Source organism: Bubalus kerabau, chromosome 10 (assembly GCF_029407905.1).
Source record: "Bubalus kerabau isolate K-KA32 ecotype Philippines breed swamp buffalo chromosome 10, PCC_UOA_SB_1v2, whole genome shotgun sequence".
In the NCBI taxonomy this organism is placed as follows: domain Eukaryota; kingdom Metazoa; phylum Chordata; class Mammalia; order Artiodactyla; family Bovidae; genus Bubalus; species Bubalus kerabau.
In genome coordinates, this window is record NC_073633.1 from 42,299,835 (window position 1) to 42,322,150 (window position 22,316).

At 41.9% G+C, this 22,316-nt stretch overlaps 1 protein-coding gene across 2 annotated transcripts in view; it reads right to left on the reverse strand.

Annotated features, from left to right (window-relative positions):
- EHD4 (EH domain containing 4) overlaps positions 1-18,699 on the reverse strand; it is an 85,536-nt gene extending 66,837 nt beyond the window's left edge. Inside the window, exon 1 of one of the 2 annotated variants that reach the window (XM_055537469.1) lies at positions 18,227-18,695. In XM_055537469.1, coding sequence (XP_055393444.1) covers positions 18,227-18,459 — 233 coding nt within the window. In that variant the 5' untranslated portion in view covers positions 18,460-18,695. Of the gene's footprint in view, positions 1-18,226 lie in introns of both variants that reach the window. The other variant, XM_055537470.1, reaches the window with a different exon arrangement.
- Positions 18,700-22,316: the final 3,617 nt, after the last annotated feature.

Genomic DNA, 22,316 nt, shown 5'->3' on the forward strand with positions numbered 1-22,316 from the left:
CTTAACATGTTGATACATTTCCATCCCATCATTTTCTGCAACTATTATTTTTTTCATTATAAAATTGAGATCAAAGCATTTACACAACTTTGCATCTAGACTTTTCACCATTAGTTATTCCTCATGCCATTAAAAATTGGAAGAAAAAAATTTTTAATGGCTGCATACTATTCTGAGGTGAGTATGTATCAATTTAGTTTGCCATTTCCTTATAGTTGTGTATTGAAACAACTTCCCATTTCTTGCTATTATAAATAATGTTGATAGAAAACAAATTTACAGTTACCAAAAGGGAAAGGGTAGGGGGGAGGGTAAATTAGGAGCTTGGGATTAACAGATACATATTGCTATATATAAATACATAAACTACAGGTGCTATGGTATAGCACAGATAACTGTAGTCAAGGGCCTATAAAAACATATAATGGAAAAGAATCTTAAAAAGAATTTGCATGTGCACATGTGCGTGCGCGCTCACACACACACACACACACACACACACACACACACACACACACACACGTCTTCCCAGGAAGCTCAGTGGTAAAGAAACCTCCTGCCAATGCAGGAGATGCAGGTTTGATCCTTTGATTGAGAAGATCCCCTAAAGAAGGAAATGGCAACCCACTTCAGTATTCTTGCCTGGAAATTTCCATGGACAGAGAAGCCTGGAGGGCTGCAGACTATGGGGTCACAAAGAGTCAGATGCAACTGAACATGTGTACATACACATATATATATTGGAATCACTTTGCTGTACACTAGAAGGTAACACAACATTGTAAATTAACTATACTTCAAATAAATAAACCTGAGATAAATATCTCTGGGCAAATATCCACTTAAAAAATTTTTGTTGTTGTTCAGTTTCTAAGTCGTGTCCAACTCTTTGCAACCTCATGGACTACAGCATGTCAGACTTCCCAGTCCTTCACTATCTCCAGGAGTCTGCTCAAATTCAGGTCCATTGTATCAATGATGCCATCCAACTATCTCATCCTCTGTCGCCCCCTTCTTCTCCTGCCCTCAATCTTTCCCAACATAAGGGTCTTTTCCAAAAACAATTTTAGCCTATTTATTTATTTTTATTGAAGTATAGCTGATTTACAACATTATATTAGTTTCATGTGTACAGCATAGTGATTTAGTATTTTTACATATTATACTGGGCTTCCCTGGTGGCTCAGAGGTTAAAGCATCTGCCTGCAACGCAGGAGACCTGGGTTTGATCCCTGGGTCAGGAAGATCCCCTGGAGAAGGAAATGGCAACCCACTCCAGTATTCTTGCCCGGAGAATTACATGGATGGAGGAGCCTGGTGGGCTACAGTCCACAGGGTCGCAAAGAGTCAGACACAACTGAGCGACTTTGCTTTCACTTTCATACTTCATTAAGCTCAGTTCTGTCACTCAGTTGTGTCTGACTCTTTGCAACCCCAATGACTGCAGCATGCCAAGCTTCCCTGTCCATCACCAACTCCGAGAGCTTGCTCAAACTCATCGAGTTGGTGATGCTATCCAACCATTTCATCCTCTGTCATCCCCTTCTCCTCCTGCCTTCAATCTTTCCCAGCATCAGGGTTTTTTCCAGTGAATCAGTTCTTCGCATCAGGTGGCCAAAGTATTGGAGCTTCAGCTTCAGCATTAGCCCTTCCAACAAATATCCAGGACTGATTTCCTTTAGGATGGACTGGTTGGATCTCCTTGCAGTCCAAAGAACTCTCAAGAGTCTTCTCCAACATCACAGTTCAAAAGCATCAATTCTTCAGCGCTCAACTTTTTTTTTTATGGCACTTAATACTTCATGAAAGGTTATTACAAGATAACTTTAAATAATCTTCTTTGAGTTACTGAAAAACTAAGTCAGGCCAGACTTACTTCCATTTTAAAACTCTATGTCCTTCCTTAAGTGTGAAACTTAAGTTTTCGTTTCATTTTTGTCTTTCCCTTAATTAAAGCACTGACATATTATTACCAAGACTGCTTGTTCAGATGACATCATCCTTATAACAAATCTGCCTACTAAGAGAGTGGAGCAAGAAACCGGAATGGCCTGTTGGACCAAGAATCTGGAATTTGCTGGGTAAGCCTTTCACAACTCAATTTTCCCAGCTGTGAGTGGAATTTAAACTCCTTGGGGTTGGGATGTGCTGAAGGCACGCTGATGTCTAGTCTATGCCATAATCTGGAGCTATTCCTCTCCACCTTCCATGCTGCTCTGGAAGGAGGGTGGAAGAAAGGGAAAGGAGAAAAAAGGGAAAGGAAGTCTACTGGAATCAAACATGCTTCCATGAGGAGGGCCTGCATCTGCATCTACAACCCCTATCAAGGGGAAAACAGCCAGCACATGCCGAGGAAAAGGAAGGCAAGCACCCAAACCAAAAACAGTCCTCACACCAAAAATATATCAAAACCCACACAAGTTATGCAGGGATACTCCCTCATATAAATAGCCCTCCAAGACTACAGAAGATAACTGTTTCTCTGAACTCATGGAGTAAGAGAAATATAAGCACAATGAAGAGGCAGAGGAACCAGTTAATACATTACTGACCAGAGGATTTTTCCAAAAACTAATGCCTGTGGCCAGTGACTTGTTATGTAAGTGAACACTGAAACATTTCTGGTCAATAATGTTCGGGTAACAAAAGACATATTAGTATGTCTCTGGTCAATAAGTTTTTAAAGACCAGGAGAATTCCCCTGTAGGAACACACAATAAAACAGACTTCTTCAGTCTAATAGACACTGGGTTCAAAAAAGAAGTAATGAAAATACTGAAGGAATTAAGAAAAGCTATCCTTAAATTTCTTGAGGAATTAAGAAATGATGATGCTGTAAAAAGGACCTAGAAACTATAAGGAGATGACAAGAACAATTAGATAATTAATTTTCTGAGACAAAAGCTGAGCTAAAGGCACTGAACAGCAGAATGAATAATGCAGAAGATCAAATAAGTGATCTGGAAGATAGAATAATGGAAATTACTCAATCAAAACAGCAGACAGAAAGCCAAATTGAAAAAAAAAAAAATGAAAGCACTATAAGAGACCTATGGGATAACATAAAGTGGGATATTCTTCACAAAAACTAAAGAGAACAGAAGCATAAAAGGAAATCAAACCACAAAAAGAAAAAAAAAAAAGAAAGGAACAAAGAAGAAACAAAAAATCAACTGGAAAACAAAGTTTAAAAAATGAGAATAAATACATATGCATCAATAATTACCTTAAACGCCAATGAACTGAATGCTCCAATCAAAAGACATAGAATGGCAGACTGAATAAAAAAACAAGGGCCTACAAATGCTGCCTACAAGAGACCCACCTTAGGACCAAGGACACACACAGATTTAAAGTGACAGGATGGAAAAAGATATTTCATGCAAACAGAAATGACAAGAAAGCAGGAGTTACAATACTAATATCAGACAAAATAGACTTTAAAGTAAAGACTATAAAGAAAGATATAGAAAGACTATATAACAGTAAAAGGATCAATACAAGAAGAGGATTTTACACTTATTAACATCAATGCACCTAATATAGGAGCACCCAAATATATAAAACAAATACTAACAGACACAAAGGGAGAAATTGATAAGAATACAATAATAGTAGACTTTAACACCCCACTCACATCAATGGACAGATCTTCTAGACAGAAAATCAATAAAGCAAAGAGATTCTAAATGATACAGTAGAAGTTAGACTAAACATACTTTTAGGACATTATATCTCCTCCCAAACACAATACACATTCTTTTCAAGTGCACATGGAACATTCTCTAGGACTGACCACATACTAAGGCACAAAACTAACCACAAATAATTTAAGAGTACAGAAATTATTTCAAGTGTCTTCTCTGACCACAACAACATGAACTAGAAACCAAGGGAAAATGAGAAAAAAACAATTACATAGAGACTAAACAACATGCTACTAAGAAAACAAGGTGTCAACAAAGAAATCAAAAAGGAAATTAAAAAATACCTTGAGACAAATGACAAAACACAGCTATACAAAATCGATGGGACGATGCAAAAGCAGTTCTTAGAAGGAAGTTCATAGCAATAGAGGCTTTCTTCAAAAATCTCAAATAAACAACTTAATCTAACACTTTAAAAGAACCATACAAAGAAGAACAAACAAAACCTAAAGTCAGCAGAAGGAGGAAATAATAAACAATGGGGAGGAAAAAATAAAATAGAAATTAAAAAAAGAACAGAAAAAAATCAATAAATCAAAAAGGGTAAACAAAATTGACAAGTCTCTGGCCAGACTCACCAAGAATAAGAGAAGAGAGAACCCAAATAAAATAAGAAATGAAAAAGGAGAAATCTCAACCAATACCACAGAAATACAAAAAACATAAGAGAACACTATGAACAATTATATGCCAAAAAATTTGATAACCTAGAAGAAATGGACAATTTTATAGAAACATACAGCCCACCAAAACCCAATCAAGAAGAAACAGATAATTTAAATAGACCAAATAGACTCTAAAATAAACTTGCTACAAAAGTCCAAGACCAGACAGCTTCACAAGTGAAGTTCTACCAAATAAAGAAGAACTTACAGTGATTCTTTTCAAGCTCTTCCCAAAGACTGAAGACTAGAGAACACTCACAAAGACATTCTATGAAGCCAGAACACCCTGGTATTAAAATCAGACAAAGATTTCACCAAAAAAGAAAATTACAGGCCAAGGTCTTTGATGAACATAGATGAAAAAATTCTCAACACAATACTAGCAAACTGAATCCAACAACACATAAAAGGTCATACACCATGACCAAGTAGGATTCATCCCAAGTTCACAAGAATGGTTCAACATACACAGATCAATCAATGTAATACATCACATTAATAAAAGTAAACAACCACATGATCATCTCAATATATGCAGAAAAAGCATTTGACAAATTGTTTTTTGCAAATTCAACATCAATTCATGATAAAAACTCTCACCAAAGTGGGTAAAGAGGGACTACAGCTCAACATAATAAAAGCCGTTTATGATAAACTTACAACCAATATGATACTCAATGGTAACAAGCTAAGAATCTTTCCAATAAAATCTGGAACAAGACAAGTATGCCCACTTTCATGTCTATTCAACATAGTATTGGCAGTCCTAGCCATAGCAATCAGACAAGAAAAAGAAATAAAATGTATCCAAATTGGAAGAGAAAAGGTAAAATTGTCACTATATGCAGATAATATGATATTATATATAGAAGGTCCTAAGGACTCCGCACAAAACTACTGCTCTAATTAATGAATTCAGCAAAGTAGCAGGATAAAAGATTAGCATTCAGAAATTGACTGCATTTCTTTACACTAACAATGAAATATCAGAAAGGAAGTATGCATATATACACACACACACACACACACACATATACACACCTAGGAATAAACCTGACTAAAAAGGAGAAAGAATTATATGTTGAGAACTATAAAACATTAATACAAGAAATTAAAGAGGATTCAAAGAAATGGAAAGATAGTATCACACTCTTAGAAGAATTAGCATTGTTAAAATGGCCATACTACCCAAAGCAATCTACAGATTTAATACAATCCATATCAAATTACTCATGAGATTTTTCATAGAACTAGAACAAATAATCCCCAAATGTATTTGTTGTTCTTGTTGTTTAGTTGCAAAGTTGTGTCTGACTCTTTTGTGACCCCACGGACTACAGCCCACCAGGCTCCCCTGCTCATGGGATTTCCCAGGCAAGAATACTAGAGTGGGTTGCCATTTCTTTCTCCAGGGGATCTTCCTGACCCAAAGATTGAACTTGTGTCTCCTGCTTGGCAGGCAGATTCTCGACCACTGAGTCACCTGGGAAGCCCCCCATGGCACCATAAAAGACCCAGAATTGCCAAAGCAATCCTGAGGGAACTCTCCCATATTTCAGACAATACTACAAAGCTACAGTAATCAAAACACTGTGGTTTGGTACAAAAACAGCCATATGGATCAATGGGACAGAACAGAGAGCACAAAAATAAACTCACACACCTATAGGCAATTAATCTTTGACAAAAGAGGTAAGAATATAAAATGGGAAAAAGTCTCTTCAGGAAGTGGTGCTGGGAAAGTTGGACAGATGCATGTAAATCAATGAAGCTGATTTACAACGTGCACAAAAATAAACTAAAAATGGCTTAAAGATCTAAACATAAGACATGATATCATAAAACTCCTAGAAGTGAGTATAGGCAAAACAGTTTCTGACATAATTCAGACCAATGTTTTCTTAGGCAATAGAAATAAAAACAAGTGGGACCTAATCAAACTTATGAGATTTTCAGAGCAAAGGAAACCATAAAAAAACAAAAACAAACAAATGAACAAAAAATATGGAAAGACAACCTATGGAATGGGAAAAAATATTTGCAAATACTGTGACTGACAAGGGCTTAATCTCCAAAATATACTAACAGCTCATACAACTCAACAACAACAAAATACCCAACCCAATTAAAAAATAGACATTTCTCCTAAGAAAACAAACAAATGGCCACTGGGCACATGAAAATATGCTCAACATTGCTAACTCTTAGAGAAAAGGAAATTAAAATCACAATGAGGTACCACCTCACACCAGTCAAATGTCCATCATTAAAAATAAATGCAGTCTACAAATAAATGCTGGAGGGAATATAAATACTATTAGTCGGATAGCTGTGAAAAGAAGAGAAGCAAAAAGCAAAGGAGAAAAGGAAAGATATACCTATTTGAATGTAGAGTTCCAAAGAATAGAAAAGAGAGATAAGAAAGCCTTCCTCAGTGATCAATGCAAAGAAATAGAGGAAAACAATAGAATAAGAAAGACTAGAGATCTCTTCAAGAAAATTAGAGATACCAAGGGGACATTTCCTGCAAAGATGGGCACAATAAAGGACAGAAATGGTATGGACACAACAGAAGCAGAAGATATTAAGAAGAGGTGGCAAGAATACACAGAAGAACTGTACAAAAAAGATCTTTATGACCCAGATAACCATGATGGTGTGATCCCTCACCTAGAGCCAGACATCCTGGAAAGTGAAGTCAAGTGGGCCTTAGAAAGCATCACTATGAACAAAGCTAGTGGAGGTGATGGAATTCCGGTTGAGCTATTTCAAATCCTGAAAGATGATGCTGTGAAAGTACTGCACTCAGTATGTCAGCAAATTTGGAAAACTCAGCAGTGGCTACAGGACTGGAAAAGGTCAGTTTGCATTCCAATCCCAAAGAAAGGCAATGCCAAAGAATGCTCAAACTACTGCACGATTGCACTCATCTCACAAGCTAGTAAAGTAATGCTCAAAATAAGCCAGGCTTCAGCAATACGTGAACCGTGAACTTCCAGATGTTCAAACTGGTTTTAGAAAAGGCAGTGGAACCAGAGATCAAATTTCCAACATCTGTTGGATCATCAAAAAAGCAAGAGAGTTCCAGACACACATCTATTTCTGCTTTATTGACTATGCCAAAGCCTTTGACTGTGTGGATCACAAGAAACTGTGGAAAATTCTGAAAGAGATGGGAATACCAGACCACCTGATCTGCCTCTTGAGAAATTTGTATGCAGGTCAGGAAGCAACAGTTAGAACTGGACATGGAACAACAGACTGGTTCCAAATAGGAAAAGGAGTTCGTCAAGGCTGTATATTGTCACCCTGCTTATTTAGCTTACGTGCAGAGTACATCATGAGAAACACGGGGCTGGAAGAAGCACAAGCTGGAACCAAGATAGCACAGAGCCTCTTGACGAAAGTGAAAGAGGAGAGTGAAAAAGTTAGCTTAAAGCTCAATGTTCAGAAAACTAAGATCATGGCATCCAGTCCCATCACTTCATGGCAAATAGATGGGGAAACAGCGGCTGACTTTATTTTTCTGGACTCCAAAATCACTGCAGATGGTGATTGCACCCATGAAATTAAAAGACGCTTACTCCTTGGAAGGAAGGTTATAACCAACCTAGACAGCATATTAAAAAGCAGAGACATTACTTTGCCAACAAAGGTCCATCTAGTCAAGGCTATGGTTTTTCCAGGAGTCATGTATGGATGTGAGACTTGGACTATGAAGAAAGCTGAGGGTTGAAGAATTGATGCTTTTGAGAAGACTCTTGAGAGTCCTTTGGACTGCAAGGAGATCCAACCAGTCCATCCTAAAGGAGATCAGTCCTGAGTGTTCATTGGAAGGACTGATGTTGAAGATGAAAATCCAATACTTTGGCCACCTGATGTGAACAGCTGACTCATTTGAAAAGACCCTGAGGCTGGGAAAGATTGAGGGCAGGAGGAGAAGGGGACAACAGAGGATGAGATGGTTGAATGGCATCACCGACTCAATGCACATGAGTTTGGGTAAACTCCGGGAGTTGGTGATGGACAGGGAGGCCTGGCGTGCTACGGTTCATGGGGTCACAGAGTCGGACACGACTGAGTGACTGAACTGAACTGAAACTGAAGTTCATATAGCCACTTTGGAAAACAGTATGAAGGTTCTTCAGAAAACTAAAAATAGAATTATCATATGATCCAGCAATTCCACTCCTGGGCATATACCTGGACAAAATTATAATTCAAAAAGATACACACACCCCTCTGCTCATAGCAGCACTATTCATAATAGCCAAGATACGTTAACAACCTAAATGTCCATCGATAGATGAATGGAGGACAGGATGTGGTATGTATATAGAATGGAATACTACTCATCCATAAAAAATGAAATCATGCCATCTGCAGCAACATGGATGCAACTAGAGATGATCATACTAATTCAAAGAAAGAAAATTACCATATGATATCATATGTGGAATCTAAAATGCAGCACAAATGAATCTATGTACAAAACAGAAACAGACTCACAGACATAGAGAAGAGACTTATGGTTGCCAAGGGGGAAGGGGTTGGAGAAGGAATGGAGTGGGAGGTTGGGGTTAGCAGATGTAAGCAGCTGCTGCTGCTAAGTCACTTCAGCCGTGTCCGACTCTGTGCAACCCCAGAGACGGCAGCCCACCAGGCTCACCTGTCCCTGGGATTCTCCAGGCAAGAACACTGGAGTGGGTTGCCATTTCCTTCTCCAATGCATGAAAGTAAAAGGTGAAAGTGAAGTCGCTCAGTCGTGTCCAACTCTTAGCGACCCCATGGACTGCAGCCTACCAGGCTCCTCCACCCATGGGATTTTCCAGGCAAGAGTACTGAAGTGGGGAGCCACTGCCTTCTCCGAGATGTAAGCTATTACATATGAAATGGATAAACAACAAGGTCCTACTGTATAGCACAGAGAACAATATTCAGTATCCTATGATAAACCATAATGGAAAGGAATATAAAAAGAATGTGTGTGTTATAACTGAATCACTTTGCTTTACAGCAGAAATTAACACAACACTGTAAACAAATTCTACTTCAATTAAAAAAATGGGAAAAAATTAAAAACAATGTTCCAAGCTGTACAATAGAATATGATGCAGACATAAGCTATTTTTGAAGATGACTTAATAACACAAGAAACAGTTCATTATATCATCTTAAGTGAAAAAGGCTATTTATTAAATTGTATTTATTGCATAATCCCTAGTTTTATAATCATGACTTCTATGTCTTCATCTATGTTATCTGTTAAAAATGTGAACAGAGTTTGGACCACATGCCATGGAAAGTCCACCAGTGAGCCTCTCTCTTCAGGCTTGATGGTTCCAGTGTCATAGATTTCACCAACTGAACATTCATCTAGCAATAGTTCCCAAACATTTCTTGGGAGAGGCTGCCTAAAAATCACCATGAGAGGTAGTTTATAATAACAAAAACAGATTTTTCAGTCTGATCCACAGAGGTTTCACTTCACAAGGTCTGGGATGAGCCCCTGGAATCTGTTTCAGAAGGTCTCCTGGTGACTCTGACCCCCGGACAGATTCAGGAACCACAGCTTTCTATTTCAGAATTCTCCAAGGTTTTGAAAGGTGTTTTGAATGTCTTTTAGAAGTAAGCATCTAGATGTCACTTCCAATCCTCAGGGACTGCTGCCCTTTGTTAGGTAGATGATGTAATTAGTGGACAAGAAGCCGACAGACAGCATCGCCCCAAGCAGGGACTGCCGCCACCAATGCACACTCAACCTGTTCTGCACCACCCCCATCCCTCAGAACACTTGCTCCAAGTCCTGCCTCTTCCTGGGCTTCTGAACCACCAGCTGCTCCCCCTCCACACACCCCTTCTATCAACTTCTAACTCTGTAGGATCATGATCATCAACCAAACCTCTGGAATGCCTGTGACCAGGGCATGGTTCCTCGCCCTCAGTGCCCAGTTGCTGAGAATTTTCTATATTTGGTGCTTCACCGCCCACTCATTCTTCAACCCACTGTCACCTGGCTTCCATCAGCACCACTTACTGACTCTTGCCAAGGTCACCCTGGCTTCTGATGGCTAATCCACTGGTTCTGTTTCCCCAAGGCAGCTGACGCTGCTGACCACCCCCTCTTTTTCCCTGGCTTTTGTGGGGACCGTCTGCTGTTTCACCTGTCTAGCATCCATTTCCCCTTTTTGATAGCTGTACTCTGAGGAGCCACCTCTTCCTACCATCAGGCCATGAGGCTTAGGGGTTGACCACCCAACTCCAGACAGGGATACTCATTTCCCCCAGCTTGAGGGACTGGCTCAAGGATGGGCAGATGGCCAAAGTCAAGCCAATGAAACTCAAACTTGAGACTTATAGCTCAAACTATGGGGAGAGGGGTTCTCTTCTTTCCCACCGGGGTTGCTGAGCTGGCAGAACTTGAGTCTGGAATTGGAGAGGGTCTGTTCCCGCCCATGACCAAGTGCCTGAGAAGGAAGCCAATGTGAGAAGACAACAGAGCTGAGAGACCAAGTCCTGATGGCACCACATGGGGTCCCAGGCTGGGTCTGAAGCCAGCACACTCTGGTCCAATCAGTTTCATGAGAAAAAGTGTATCTTTTTACTTAAGGCTTTTTAAGTTGAGTTGCTGTTACTTGCAACCAAAAGAGTCCTAAGATGGCTCGGAACCACCATCCTTCCCTGGCATCACCTCCATCTCCGTGGTGATATTTTCCCCAGTGCCTCCACAAGGTCCTCTTCCTCTCATTCCAGACCCACATGTCCGACCCCTCTTGGACTCTACACCTGGGTGTCCACTTATGCACAGGCTTAAACCTAAACTCATAAGTATGCCTCCATTCTTCCTCGCCTCAGTGGACAGCTCACCCACCCACCTGGTTAACCAAACTTGGGCCTCACCACGGATACTTTCTCACTTTCACTTCCCTATCCCCTTGGGGCTGTGAATTTTTGCTCATTCCGCTGGGTTCAGCTTCCAGGTTGTGTCCCCAGATGCCTTTTCTAATCTCCAAACCTGCATGAAGGGTCCCTCCTATGCTCCCACCCCACCCCGTGCTTTGTCACAGCTCTTGTCACCCAGAGTCCTGAGGGCTTGATTCTTTTCCATAGTCTGGGATAGCTGGGCCCATCCCTGACATCAATACTATTTGAGGAAAGGAATATTAGGCTGTGTAGGTATGAGCTTACATTGTATACTGTAAATACAGTCTATACAGTGAAAATTAAATATTTCAGTATTTCAGAAAGATCTGCAAAAGGCATGGTATTTGGCACACAGACTATGATTTTTGGGGTCTAGCACTTGAATAAGGGTAAGAACCACCCAACTGGGCCCCCAGTGTTTCCCTAAAGGATTTTTTCTTTTTTAATGGGTGAACCAGCCTGCCTTCTACTGAGTACCTTTATTTCTCTTTAATAGCTGAATCTAGAGCTTATCCAGAGAAGGGAATGGCACCCCACTCCAGTACTCTTGCCTGGAAAATCCCATGGATGGAGGAGCCTGGCAGGCTGCAGTCCATGGGGTCGCTGAGGGTCGAGCACAACTGAGCGACTTCACCTTCACTTTTCACTTTCATGCATTGGAGAAGGAAATGGCAACCCACTCCAGTGTTCTTGCCTGGAGAATTCCAGGGACTGGGGAGCCTGGTGGGCTGCCATCTATGGGGTCGCACAGAGCTGGACACGACTGAGGTGACTTAACAGCAGCAGCAGAGCTTATCAGAGGAATAGAGTAGAGCTTTGTCCTTAAAATCTATTTCTTCCCTTTTTTGAAAACCGAACATTTGCCTGCTTCGAACTTTCTGATACTTTTCATATTCTTCATTATTTCTTACAAATCACAGAACACAGTTTTCTTTGAGCACAACTGCAAGCTCTTCCTAGGAGAAGGCAATGGCAGCCCACTCCAGTACTCTTGCCTGGAAAACCCCATGGACGGAGGAGCCTGGTAGGCTGCAGTCCATGGGGTCGCTAAGAGTCGGACATGACTGAGCGACTTCACTTTCACTTTTTACTTTCATGCATTGGAGAAGGAAATGGCAACCTACTCCAGTGTTCTTGCTTGGTGAATCCCAGGGACAGGGCAGCCTAGTGGGCTGCCGTCTATGGGGTCTCACAGAGTCAGACACGACTGAAGTGACTTAGCAGTAGCAGCAGCAAGCTCTTCCTACAAGGACCTCCCATCCAACTATCCACCTGGGTATTTCCTGGGTCTTGCCTGTGGCAGGCCCTAGAGAGCTCCTCATTGTCTGGTTTGAGTCCCTCTCAAATATGCCTGGGCTCCCTTCTACCATCTCTGGAGCACTTTCTTTAAGAGAAAAGGAGGAAGCAAAATAATAGCTGAGCAGTTCTGCTTTTTGTTAACGTTCCAAGAAGAGTTCCAGGCTTCACCCTATCACTTCCTGATTCTTTTTCTTGTTCTGATCATACCTAAAAAGGCTTTTTTTTTTAATTGTCTGAGGCATTTTTTTTTTTTTATTGTCTGAGGGGACATATTGTCTCAGCCCCCTCATTTTAGCTTCTTAATGCTTCATATTATCCTCCAACCTTGTTTTTATCCTTGTCCATGGAACCCCTGCCTGCCTTTTCCCTATTAATGCTATATTTAATATTTAAAGTTTTAAAACATAACTGCTTTATCAACCATTTTATAGGAAAACATCACACTGTGATTTTGCTAACCTGAGCATTATGAAGAATGAACGTTTATACACTGACAAGGATATACAAAGAAAAAAAACAAATAGGGATTGCATGGTGGCTATCTGTACACTGCTTTTTCTCAGGTCTACTCCTTAGTTCCTTTTGTCCTTGGTTTTCTTTTAGCTTATTTCCACTTTTTTTGTGTTTTCTTTCTGGCATCCATTTTCATTTTAAATTATTGCACAGATGCATAAATTACTTGATGGGCACTAACTGTAGAATTTATGGAAATTAAATCATAGGATGCTTAATACTGAAAGACTGAATTGGTTCATAATATTATTGAGATATAATTATATACCATAAAATTCGCCCTTTTAAAGGGCACAATTCTGTGGTTTTTAGTATCCTCACAAAGTTGTAAAACTACCTCCCTCTATCTAACTTCAGAACATTTTTATCACTCAAAAGGGAAACCCTATGCCCATCAGAAGTCACTTTCCATTCTTGCAATGTGGGTATCCAACTGTCCCACCATCATTTGTTGAAAGGTATATTTCCTCCACTGAATTGTCTTAAAACCCTTGTAGAAACAAATTTGTCAAACATGTATTGAGTTATTTCTGAATTTTCAATTCTATTCAGTTGACTTATGTCTCTCCATATGTTAGTGTCATATCTTCCTGTTTACTGTAGCTTTGTGGTGAGTTTTGAAATCAGAAGTATGAGAAATTGAATATTGTTGTTTTTTCCCCCAAGATTGTTTTGGCTGTTCTGGACCCCTCACAATTCCATGTGAATTTTTAGGATCAGCTTGTCAATTTCTACAAAGAAGGCAGTTGGGATTTTGCTAGGGATTGCAAGTGACTCTGAAGATCACTTGGAGTATTACTGCCATTCTAAAAATATTGTCGGGACTCCCCTAGTGGTCCCGTGGTTAAGAATCTGCCTGCCAATGCAGGGGACAGAGGTTTGATTTCTGGTGCTGGAAGATTCCACATGCTGTAGGGCCACTAAGCCCATACACCACAAATACTGAAGCTCGTGAGCTCTAGAGCCCATGCTTCCAGACGAGAGGCCACTGCAGTGAGAAGCCCGCAAACCACAACTAGAGAAAGCCCTTGCACAATATCAAAGACCCAGCACAGCCAATAAATAAATAAGTAAAAAATAAAAACATTGTCATTCAACCCATGAACATGGAATGTCTTTCCTTTTTTTTAAGGTTTTCTTTAGTTTCTTTCAACAAAGTTTTACAGTTTTGCATTACTTCTGTTAAATTTATTCCTAAAGTATTTTATTTTTAAGTACTATTATAAATGGAATTGTTTTCTTAATTTCATTTTCAGATTGTTCATTGTTAGTGGAAAGAAATATAACTGATCTGGTATATTAATCTTGTATCCTGACAACTTACTGAACTTGTTTGAAGAGTTCTTGAAGGCTTTTTCTAATCCTTAGGATTTTTCTATATACAAGATCATGTTCTCTGTGAATAGAGATGTTTTTACTTCTTTCCAATCTACATGCCTTCCATCCCTTTTTCTTGCCTTATTCTCAACCCTTTAAAAACCTATACTTCCTTCTTTTTTTCTCATTAGAATAAATTTTTTTGAGAGAACAGGACAAGAGTGTAGGAAGAAGAGAGAAAGTGGAGCTCTTAAAAATCAGAAGTTGCAATTGTGTGGCTTGAACTGATTTTTGGTGAACCTCACATCCTCTCAGGGGAAATGTCTTCCCTCACAGCATCTGGGCCCAGGGATTTTCTGGGGGAATCTCTAAAATCTGTTTTCCTCAGGTTTTGGACACAGGTCTGGCTGAGGCCAATATTCAGCTTTCATTGGCTGTTAAAGAGTCTACCATGACTTGGCCACTTTTCCCATGCCCATCTCTTCTTCTCTGGCCAATTCTTTCTTGCTGCCCAGAGGCAGAGCAGCACCAGTTCCTCCCATTGCATCCTCAGTCTTCTGAGAAATAAAACTGTCAATGAGACAATAGACTGTTCTGCTTCTACCCCAAAAGGACTTTGATAAACATCTCCTGAAGTTCTGGGCCAGCTTTGTGACCCATGGGAGGAGAGTCCATTGAAACTCTATCTATCCTCTTCCTTGCATCTGGGCCCCTCATGGTCATCTTCCATAGTGAGCATAGCTTCTTGATACTCAGACTCTCCATCCACTCTATTTAGGAGGGTTTTTGTTTTTTTTTGGCCACTCCGCATGGCATGCAGGATCTTAGTTCCCTCACCAGAGATGGAACCCGCAATCCCTGCAGTGGAAGCGCACAGTCTTAACCACTGGACCACTAGGGAAGTCCCTAGGAGACCTTTTAATTAGAACACAGCACACACTTAAAATGCCACACTCTTGGTGAAAGTCCTGGCTCACCATGTTTCAATGGGGCTCTCAATTCTTCCCGGTTATGCGACCAAAGGAAGGAAGAGTAAGGTTTCGTCAAATATCAAAGGCTTGGCTGAGTGACTTCACAAGGAGAGAAGTTTCCCTCTATATTAGTGCAGGCTGTGTGTAACCAGTGACCTCTGGGGATGTGCAAGAAGCCAGGTGGATAAGAATCTTTGACTATGCAGACAGGTGCATCCTATAGCCAATTATGAGCTTCCAGTGCTTACCGGCTAGAAACAAAACACCCAGGCACTGACCAGCCTCAGAGAAAAGACAGCCACAGATGCAGGCAGGTTCCAAGATGGTCAGCACCTGGGTCAACCCTTCCGGCCCCCAGTACCAGTGTAGGACTCGAGAGGGCTGCTGCCCTTTTGTTTGGGTATTTCCTTCCAGAAGCTAAATCTTTTCCTCCTAGCCCCACTCTGAAATCCAACTCAGGTCTCCGGTGCCTCACCAACCTTCTGGTATACCCCGAGTTTCTTCCACCCTCACAGGTCCACTTTTGTGTCTGATGCCTAACAACCAAGTCACTTAGGCCAGGGAAGGTCTCAAGAGCAAGTGACTTCCTGATAGGGTGACTCCTTTCTCACTGTAGTGTTGCACGTGGGGGCTCCAGGGTCTCCAGAGAAGTGGTTCATTTGGATGGAGTCAGTGTTTAGTTGCTAAGTCGTGTCTGACTCTGCGACCCTATGGACTGTAACTTACCAGGCTCCTCTGTCCATGGGATTTCCCAGGTAAGAATACTGGAGTGACCCAGGGATGGAACCCGTGTCTTCGGCCTGGCAGGTGAATTCTTTACCACTGAGCCACCGGGAAGTCCTTGGATAGAGTCACCAAATTCCCAATCCTTCTTCAAACTATGCTTAGCTATTCCACAAAGTTTCCCCAAATGATGAGACAGAAAAACAGTAAGCTGAAAAAAAGATGGATACATGTTTCCATGGGTTTGTTCTCCTGCCTTAGATTTGTTTATTATCCAGGCTGTGGGAGCAGAGAGAGGACCAAATAATATCCAGGTTGACACAATATTAACAGTGGCTCCCTAATCACACAATCTCATGGCAAGGACAGATGGGAGGAACTACCCAGGGTGCTCTGAACAGGGCATCACCAATGCTGAGACTATTTGAATTATAACAATGCTTACATTCTTATCCTTTATCTGTATATTTCAAAAGGTCTACCTCCTACTCTTGTGCTACATAATGCTTCATAGGCCTATATACTTAAATTGGTTAGTATTACTGAGCCCTTAAGTGTATTTTATAACATCTTTCAAGGTATCAGTTTATGTAATATTTCTAGGTTCATTTTGAGTGTCTTAGGTGACATATTTAATACTATTTTCAGCTTACTAATAAGCACCAAATAAAACAATTTAAAAGTATTTTCTTTCATCTTTCTTAACATTCAACTGACTTTCGAGAACTATATTTCAATATAGTCTATTTGCTTTGCTGAATTAATTCATCGTGTAGCTGCAGCTTTGGGTGGAACCTATTTTCTGTAGTGACAACTATATTTGTAGGAACTATAGGTCACTGGAACCCAGAAAAAGAGGCCGCTACTTAATAGAAATGGCATGTATCCAAATATAGATGCAGTTTTCTGAACACCTGTTGATCATCAATGATGAAGAGACTTACAATTTCCAAAACCCTGGCCCCAAACCTAAAATGATCACTTTGTTTCAATGGACACACAGTTTAACCCAGGAAAACAAGTCTCCTAACCAAAGAGAGTCTTAATATGCCAGCTGCTTTAAAAGTAAAATAACCTCTTCAAAAAGCAATCTGTTACAATGCAAATTATTTCCCATTAAAAACCACTTCCGAGGGATTATATGATTTGAATGTCAAGGCATCCACAGTAATTGTTTGCTTTTGGAGACACGGCAAGCATGACAAATATTTTCAGTTGTCAAGGGTGACGGAGAAGGGAATGACCCACCTAAGAAATGGAAACTAACCAGTAGTAATATGACACTCCCCCTGAGCTCCACTGGGCGCTGGCTGGTTCGGTGGCTACACGCAGCTAACTTCCTATGGCAGGATAAAGAAAGGCTGTGCACGAGCTGAATGAAGGCGGCCTCTCTACTCGGTCCCCCTGAACACAGTGTTGGGGGCGGGATGCAGGGCCGCAATGGAAGGGGGCGTGGGCAATACCCTCTACTGTTGCCATTCTTTCATTCAATAAATAGTTATACGCCGGGCACTGTGCTGGGCCTTAACTTTCCAGCTTGACTCAATGATCCATTCTGATACCCCACACCTTTGTCCCCATTTCCAGCCCTTGGTCTCACTCGCTCGTCAAGAAGGTGCTTATTATAGCCTTGCTTTTCCTCCCATCCCGGGGCTCCCAGGCTAGGGTGACAAAATAAAGCCAGTCAGAGGAGTGCAAGGAAGGAGGGCTCGTAGTACGCAGAGACTGGGTGGGGGGGGGTGGGGGGGGGTGGGGGGGGTGGGGGGGGGTGGGGGGGGGTGGGGGGGGGTGGGGGGGGGTGGGGGGGGGTGGGGGGGCGATTCTGAGCATCCTCTCGGCCGCGTAGGGAGAGCCTGCCCTCACTTCGGCGGCCGGTCCCGGGGCAGGGCCTCAAACACCCGGGCACCGCGCTCGGACGGGGAACCTGAGGCCGCGCCGATGCTGGAGAAAGCGGCAGAGAGGCGATTCCTCGAAGGAGAAGGGGGCGCTAAGGAAGCCGGCGGGAGGCTGGTGATAACAGGAGCGCACGTGGGGAGGAGGACGGCCTCCACCTAGGTGACGGGGACAGGTGTGTAGGCAGGAGGGCGGAGGGGGCGGGGAGGGTTACCTGATGAAGGTGGTCTTGCCGGTGCTGTACTGGCCCACCAGCAGGATCATGGGCTTGTTCTCAAAGTCAGCGTCCTCCAGCGCCGGCGAGTGGAACTCGTGGAAGCGATACGCCTCCTCCAGCGGCAGCACCTTGCGCTGGTAGAGCGAGCGCAGGCCACCCGTCACGGTCTGCACCGGGTCAGCGCCCGTACCTCCGCGCCCGCCCGCCTGCCGCCCTAACCAGCTGAACATCCTGCCGCCGGCCCGCTCGTCTGTGCCCCGCGTTGGCCCTCTCAGTGCTGGTCCCGAGCTCCGACCCCACTCCGGGCTCGACCCTCCCCAGCTGGCACTGAGCAGCCCCAACAGCCCTCGCCGCCGCCCGAGCTGGCCCCGCCTCGCGCCATCTCAGCCAGTCTCCGGTCGCTACGTCACGGGAGTGTTTTCATTATTCAGAAGGGTCTCTCAAGTCCTTTCTCATTGGGCCGCTGCCGGCGCGAGTGGAGGCGCCAGCCAATGGAGACGAGTGTCTTAATGAATTATTGATGACGGAGTCTTTCTGGAGGACTGGGCGAGGAAGAGGGTGTTTCTCTAACTTGCTAGCGCAGACCGGCGAACAGAGGGGCCGGGTGTGGTTGTTTGCCCGCGCCCCACCTCTAGCCAGGTGGCGTAGATTTCTGGGCAAATCTGAGCTGGCAAAGAAACACACTCACACAAGCCAGCAAAGAAACACACACACACACGAGCGCGCGCGCGCCTCTGGAGGCTGCTTAGTCTCCTGGGATGTTTTTTCATCTCAGCCCTACGATGCTGGGGACAAAAGTTAAAAAAGTTAACAGGCGGGTACTTTCTAACTACTGGCAGCTTATTATAACTCTGACTTTATCTGTGAGGAAACCCTGACTCAAGGACGTAATTGACCAAATTTGAAGTTGGGATAGTAGACTTCAATCTACTTGGGTAAATGTTTCTCCACGCTGCCTGCACCAACTTCTGGATCGAGTGAAGGCTTTTTGCCCTTAATTTTCTTTATGTGATTTTCTGTAAATTTGAAGGTTTAGTTATTCTTATTATTACAACCTCACTGCCACATATTGACATAAAAAGAGTTACTGTTAGCCTGTAGCAGTCTCTCAGGTGATAAGGATACATTGGTGGAGAAGACTCTAGAGTGTCCCTTGGACTGCAAGATCAAACCAGTCAATCCTAAAGGAAATCAGTCCTGAATATTCATTGGAAGGACTGATGCTGAAGCTCCAATACTTTGGCCATCTGATGTGAAGAACTGTCTCATTGGAAAACATCCTGATGCTGGGAAAGATTGAAGGCAGGAGGAGAAGGGGATGACAGAGGATGAGATGGTTGGATGGCATCACCGACTCAGTGGACATGAATTTGAGCAAGCTCGAGGAGTTGAATGGACAGGGAAGCCTGGCGTGCTGCAGTCCATAGGGCTGCAAAGAGTCGGACGCGACTGAACTGAACTGAAGGATATATCTAAACTGAGATAGGGAGAAATAATCAGACATCACTTTTGGTGTCCTACGTTACAGTTTTAGAATGTCTCAATTGTTTCTGTGCATTTCTCAAGTGTGGTGCTGGTGGTGGTGGGGAAGGGGGTACCTGCATAAGAAAACTTGAGATGGTTGTTAAAATGCAGATGTCTGGTCATCACCCCTGTCCTACTGAGTTAAAATATTGGAGAAGGATGAAGCTCAACAACTATTCCCAGATGATGTTGATGTATTCTAATCTGGGGGAGATAGTATCACAACAGACTTCTCACATTTGATATTAATGCAGATTCTGATTCAGTGGGTATGGGGTGTTACCTAAGACTGTGTTTCTAACAAGCTCCCAGGTGTTGCCCAATGCTGCTTGTTCATGGATCATAATTTGAGTACCAGGGCTGTGGTGGAAAGAACAGGATTTGGCATCAAAAGACCTAGATTTGAATTCTGACTATATAAATTAATGGCTATGTGATCTTAGGGTCTTCCCTGGTGGCTCAGATGGTAAAGAATTGCCTGCAATGCTGGAGACCCAGGTTCAATCCCTGGGTTGGGACGATCCCCTGGAGAAGGAAATGGCAACCCATTTCAGTATTCTTACCTGGAGAATCCCATGGGCAGAGGAGCCTGGTGAGCTACAGTCCATGAGATCGCAAAGAGTCAGACATGACTGAGTGATTAACACTTACACTTATGTGATCTTGAATGCAATGAGTTGTCCCTTGGCCTCAATTTTCTTGTTTGTAAAATGGGAACTTTTTTGGAATTGTGGATAAAACATTTAGAGGGAGCTATATGTGACTAAGAAAGTGACAAGAAAGCCAAGAAAAAAATCTAGTTAGATAGCTGCCTCATCAAAATAAAACAAAGCTTGAAATGTAAAAATAAAATAAAACCATAGACCTACTAGAAGAACTACTACTTCAGAAGCTACTGAAGATTTGTAAGATTTTGGAAGGGAAAAGCCTTTCTAATCAAAACCAAATATAGAAATTATGAAAAAAGGTTGATAGCTTTGTCAGGAAAAAACTAAAGGCTTCAATGTGGGGTTTTTTTTTTTAATAAATAAAAAACAAACACTTATAATAAACATACTCTTGCCATATAATTCAGAATTTTCTCTCCTTGGTATCTACCCAAATGAGTTGAAAACTTATGTCTATATAAGAACTGCATGTAAATATTTACAGTAGGTTTATTCATAATTGCCCAAACTTGGAAGCGACAAAGATATCCTTATCTAGGTGAATGGGATAAATAAACTGTGGTACATTTAGACAATAAAATATTATTCAGCTAAAAAGAAATGAGCTACCAAGCCAAGAAAAGATGTGAAGGAAGCTTAAATCTATATTATTAAGTGAAAGAAGCCAATCTAAAAAGGCTATATACTGTGTCATTGAAACAGTATGCCATTCTGGAAAAAGGCAAAGCTATGGAGACTATAAAAAGATCAGTGGTTTCCGGGGGTTAGAGAGGAGGGAAGGATGAGTAGGAAGAGGATAGAAGGTTTGTAGGGCAGTGGACGGAGAAGGCAATGGCACCCCACTCCAGTGCTCTTGCCTGGAAAATCCCATGGACGCAGGAGCCTGGTAGGCTGAGTCAGACACGACTGAGTGACTTCACTTTCACTCTTCACTTTCATGCATTGGAGAAGGAAATGGCAACCCACTCCAGTGTTCTTGCCTGGAGAATCCCAGGGACGGGGGAGCCTGGTGGGCTGCTGTCTATGGGGTCGCACAGAGTTGGACACGACTGAAGCGACTTAGCAGCAGCAGCAGCAGCAGCAGGGCAGTGGAACTATTCTGTATGATGATGTAATTGTGGATATATATCATTATACATTTGTCCAGACCCATAGAATCTATAACACCAAGAGTGAATCCTAATGTAAACTATGGATTTGGGGTGACAGTGATGTGTAGGTGTAGGTTAGGTTCATCAATGGTAACGTACGTACCACTCTGGTGCAGGATATTGGTTGTGTGGGGTGTTGATAGTGGGAAGGCTGTATTGCAGGGATAAAGGATACATGGGAACTCTCTTTACTTTATACTTAATTTTGCTGTGAATCTAAAACTACTCTAAAAAATTCTATTAAAAGTAGCATATATATAAAAAAACAAACAGGGACTTCCCTGGCAGTCCAGTGGTTAAGACTGCACCTTCCAATGCCTGGAGTGCAGTTCCATCCCTGGTCAGAGAGCTAAGATCCCACATGCCTCAGGGCAAAAAAAAAAACCCAAACAAACTTAAAAGAGAAGCAATATTGTAACAAAGTCAATAAAGATTTTTGAAACAGTCCACATTAAAAACAAATCCATAAACCAAAGTAAGGGTCAAAAGACAAATGGGGTAAAATAATTCAGACATATTATATCATATATATTTAAATTTAATTAAGGAATTAAAACTTTAAAAACTATATGAAATTATTAAGAAAGAAAATACTCAATTAGACCAATGAGCAAAGGACATAGACAACTAGAAAAACTAATATAGTTGACCAGTAAACTAAATGATGCTGATCTCCATTAACAATCAGATAAACAAATTTAAAATGAACAGGTAACATTAAGAATTACAGGCTTTTATTTTTCT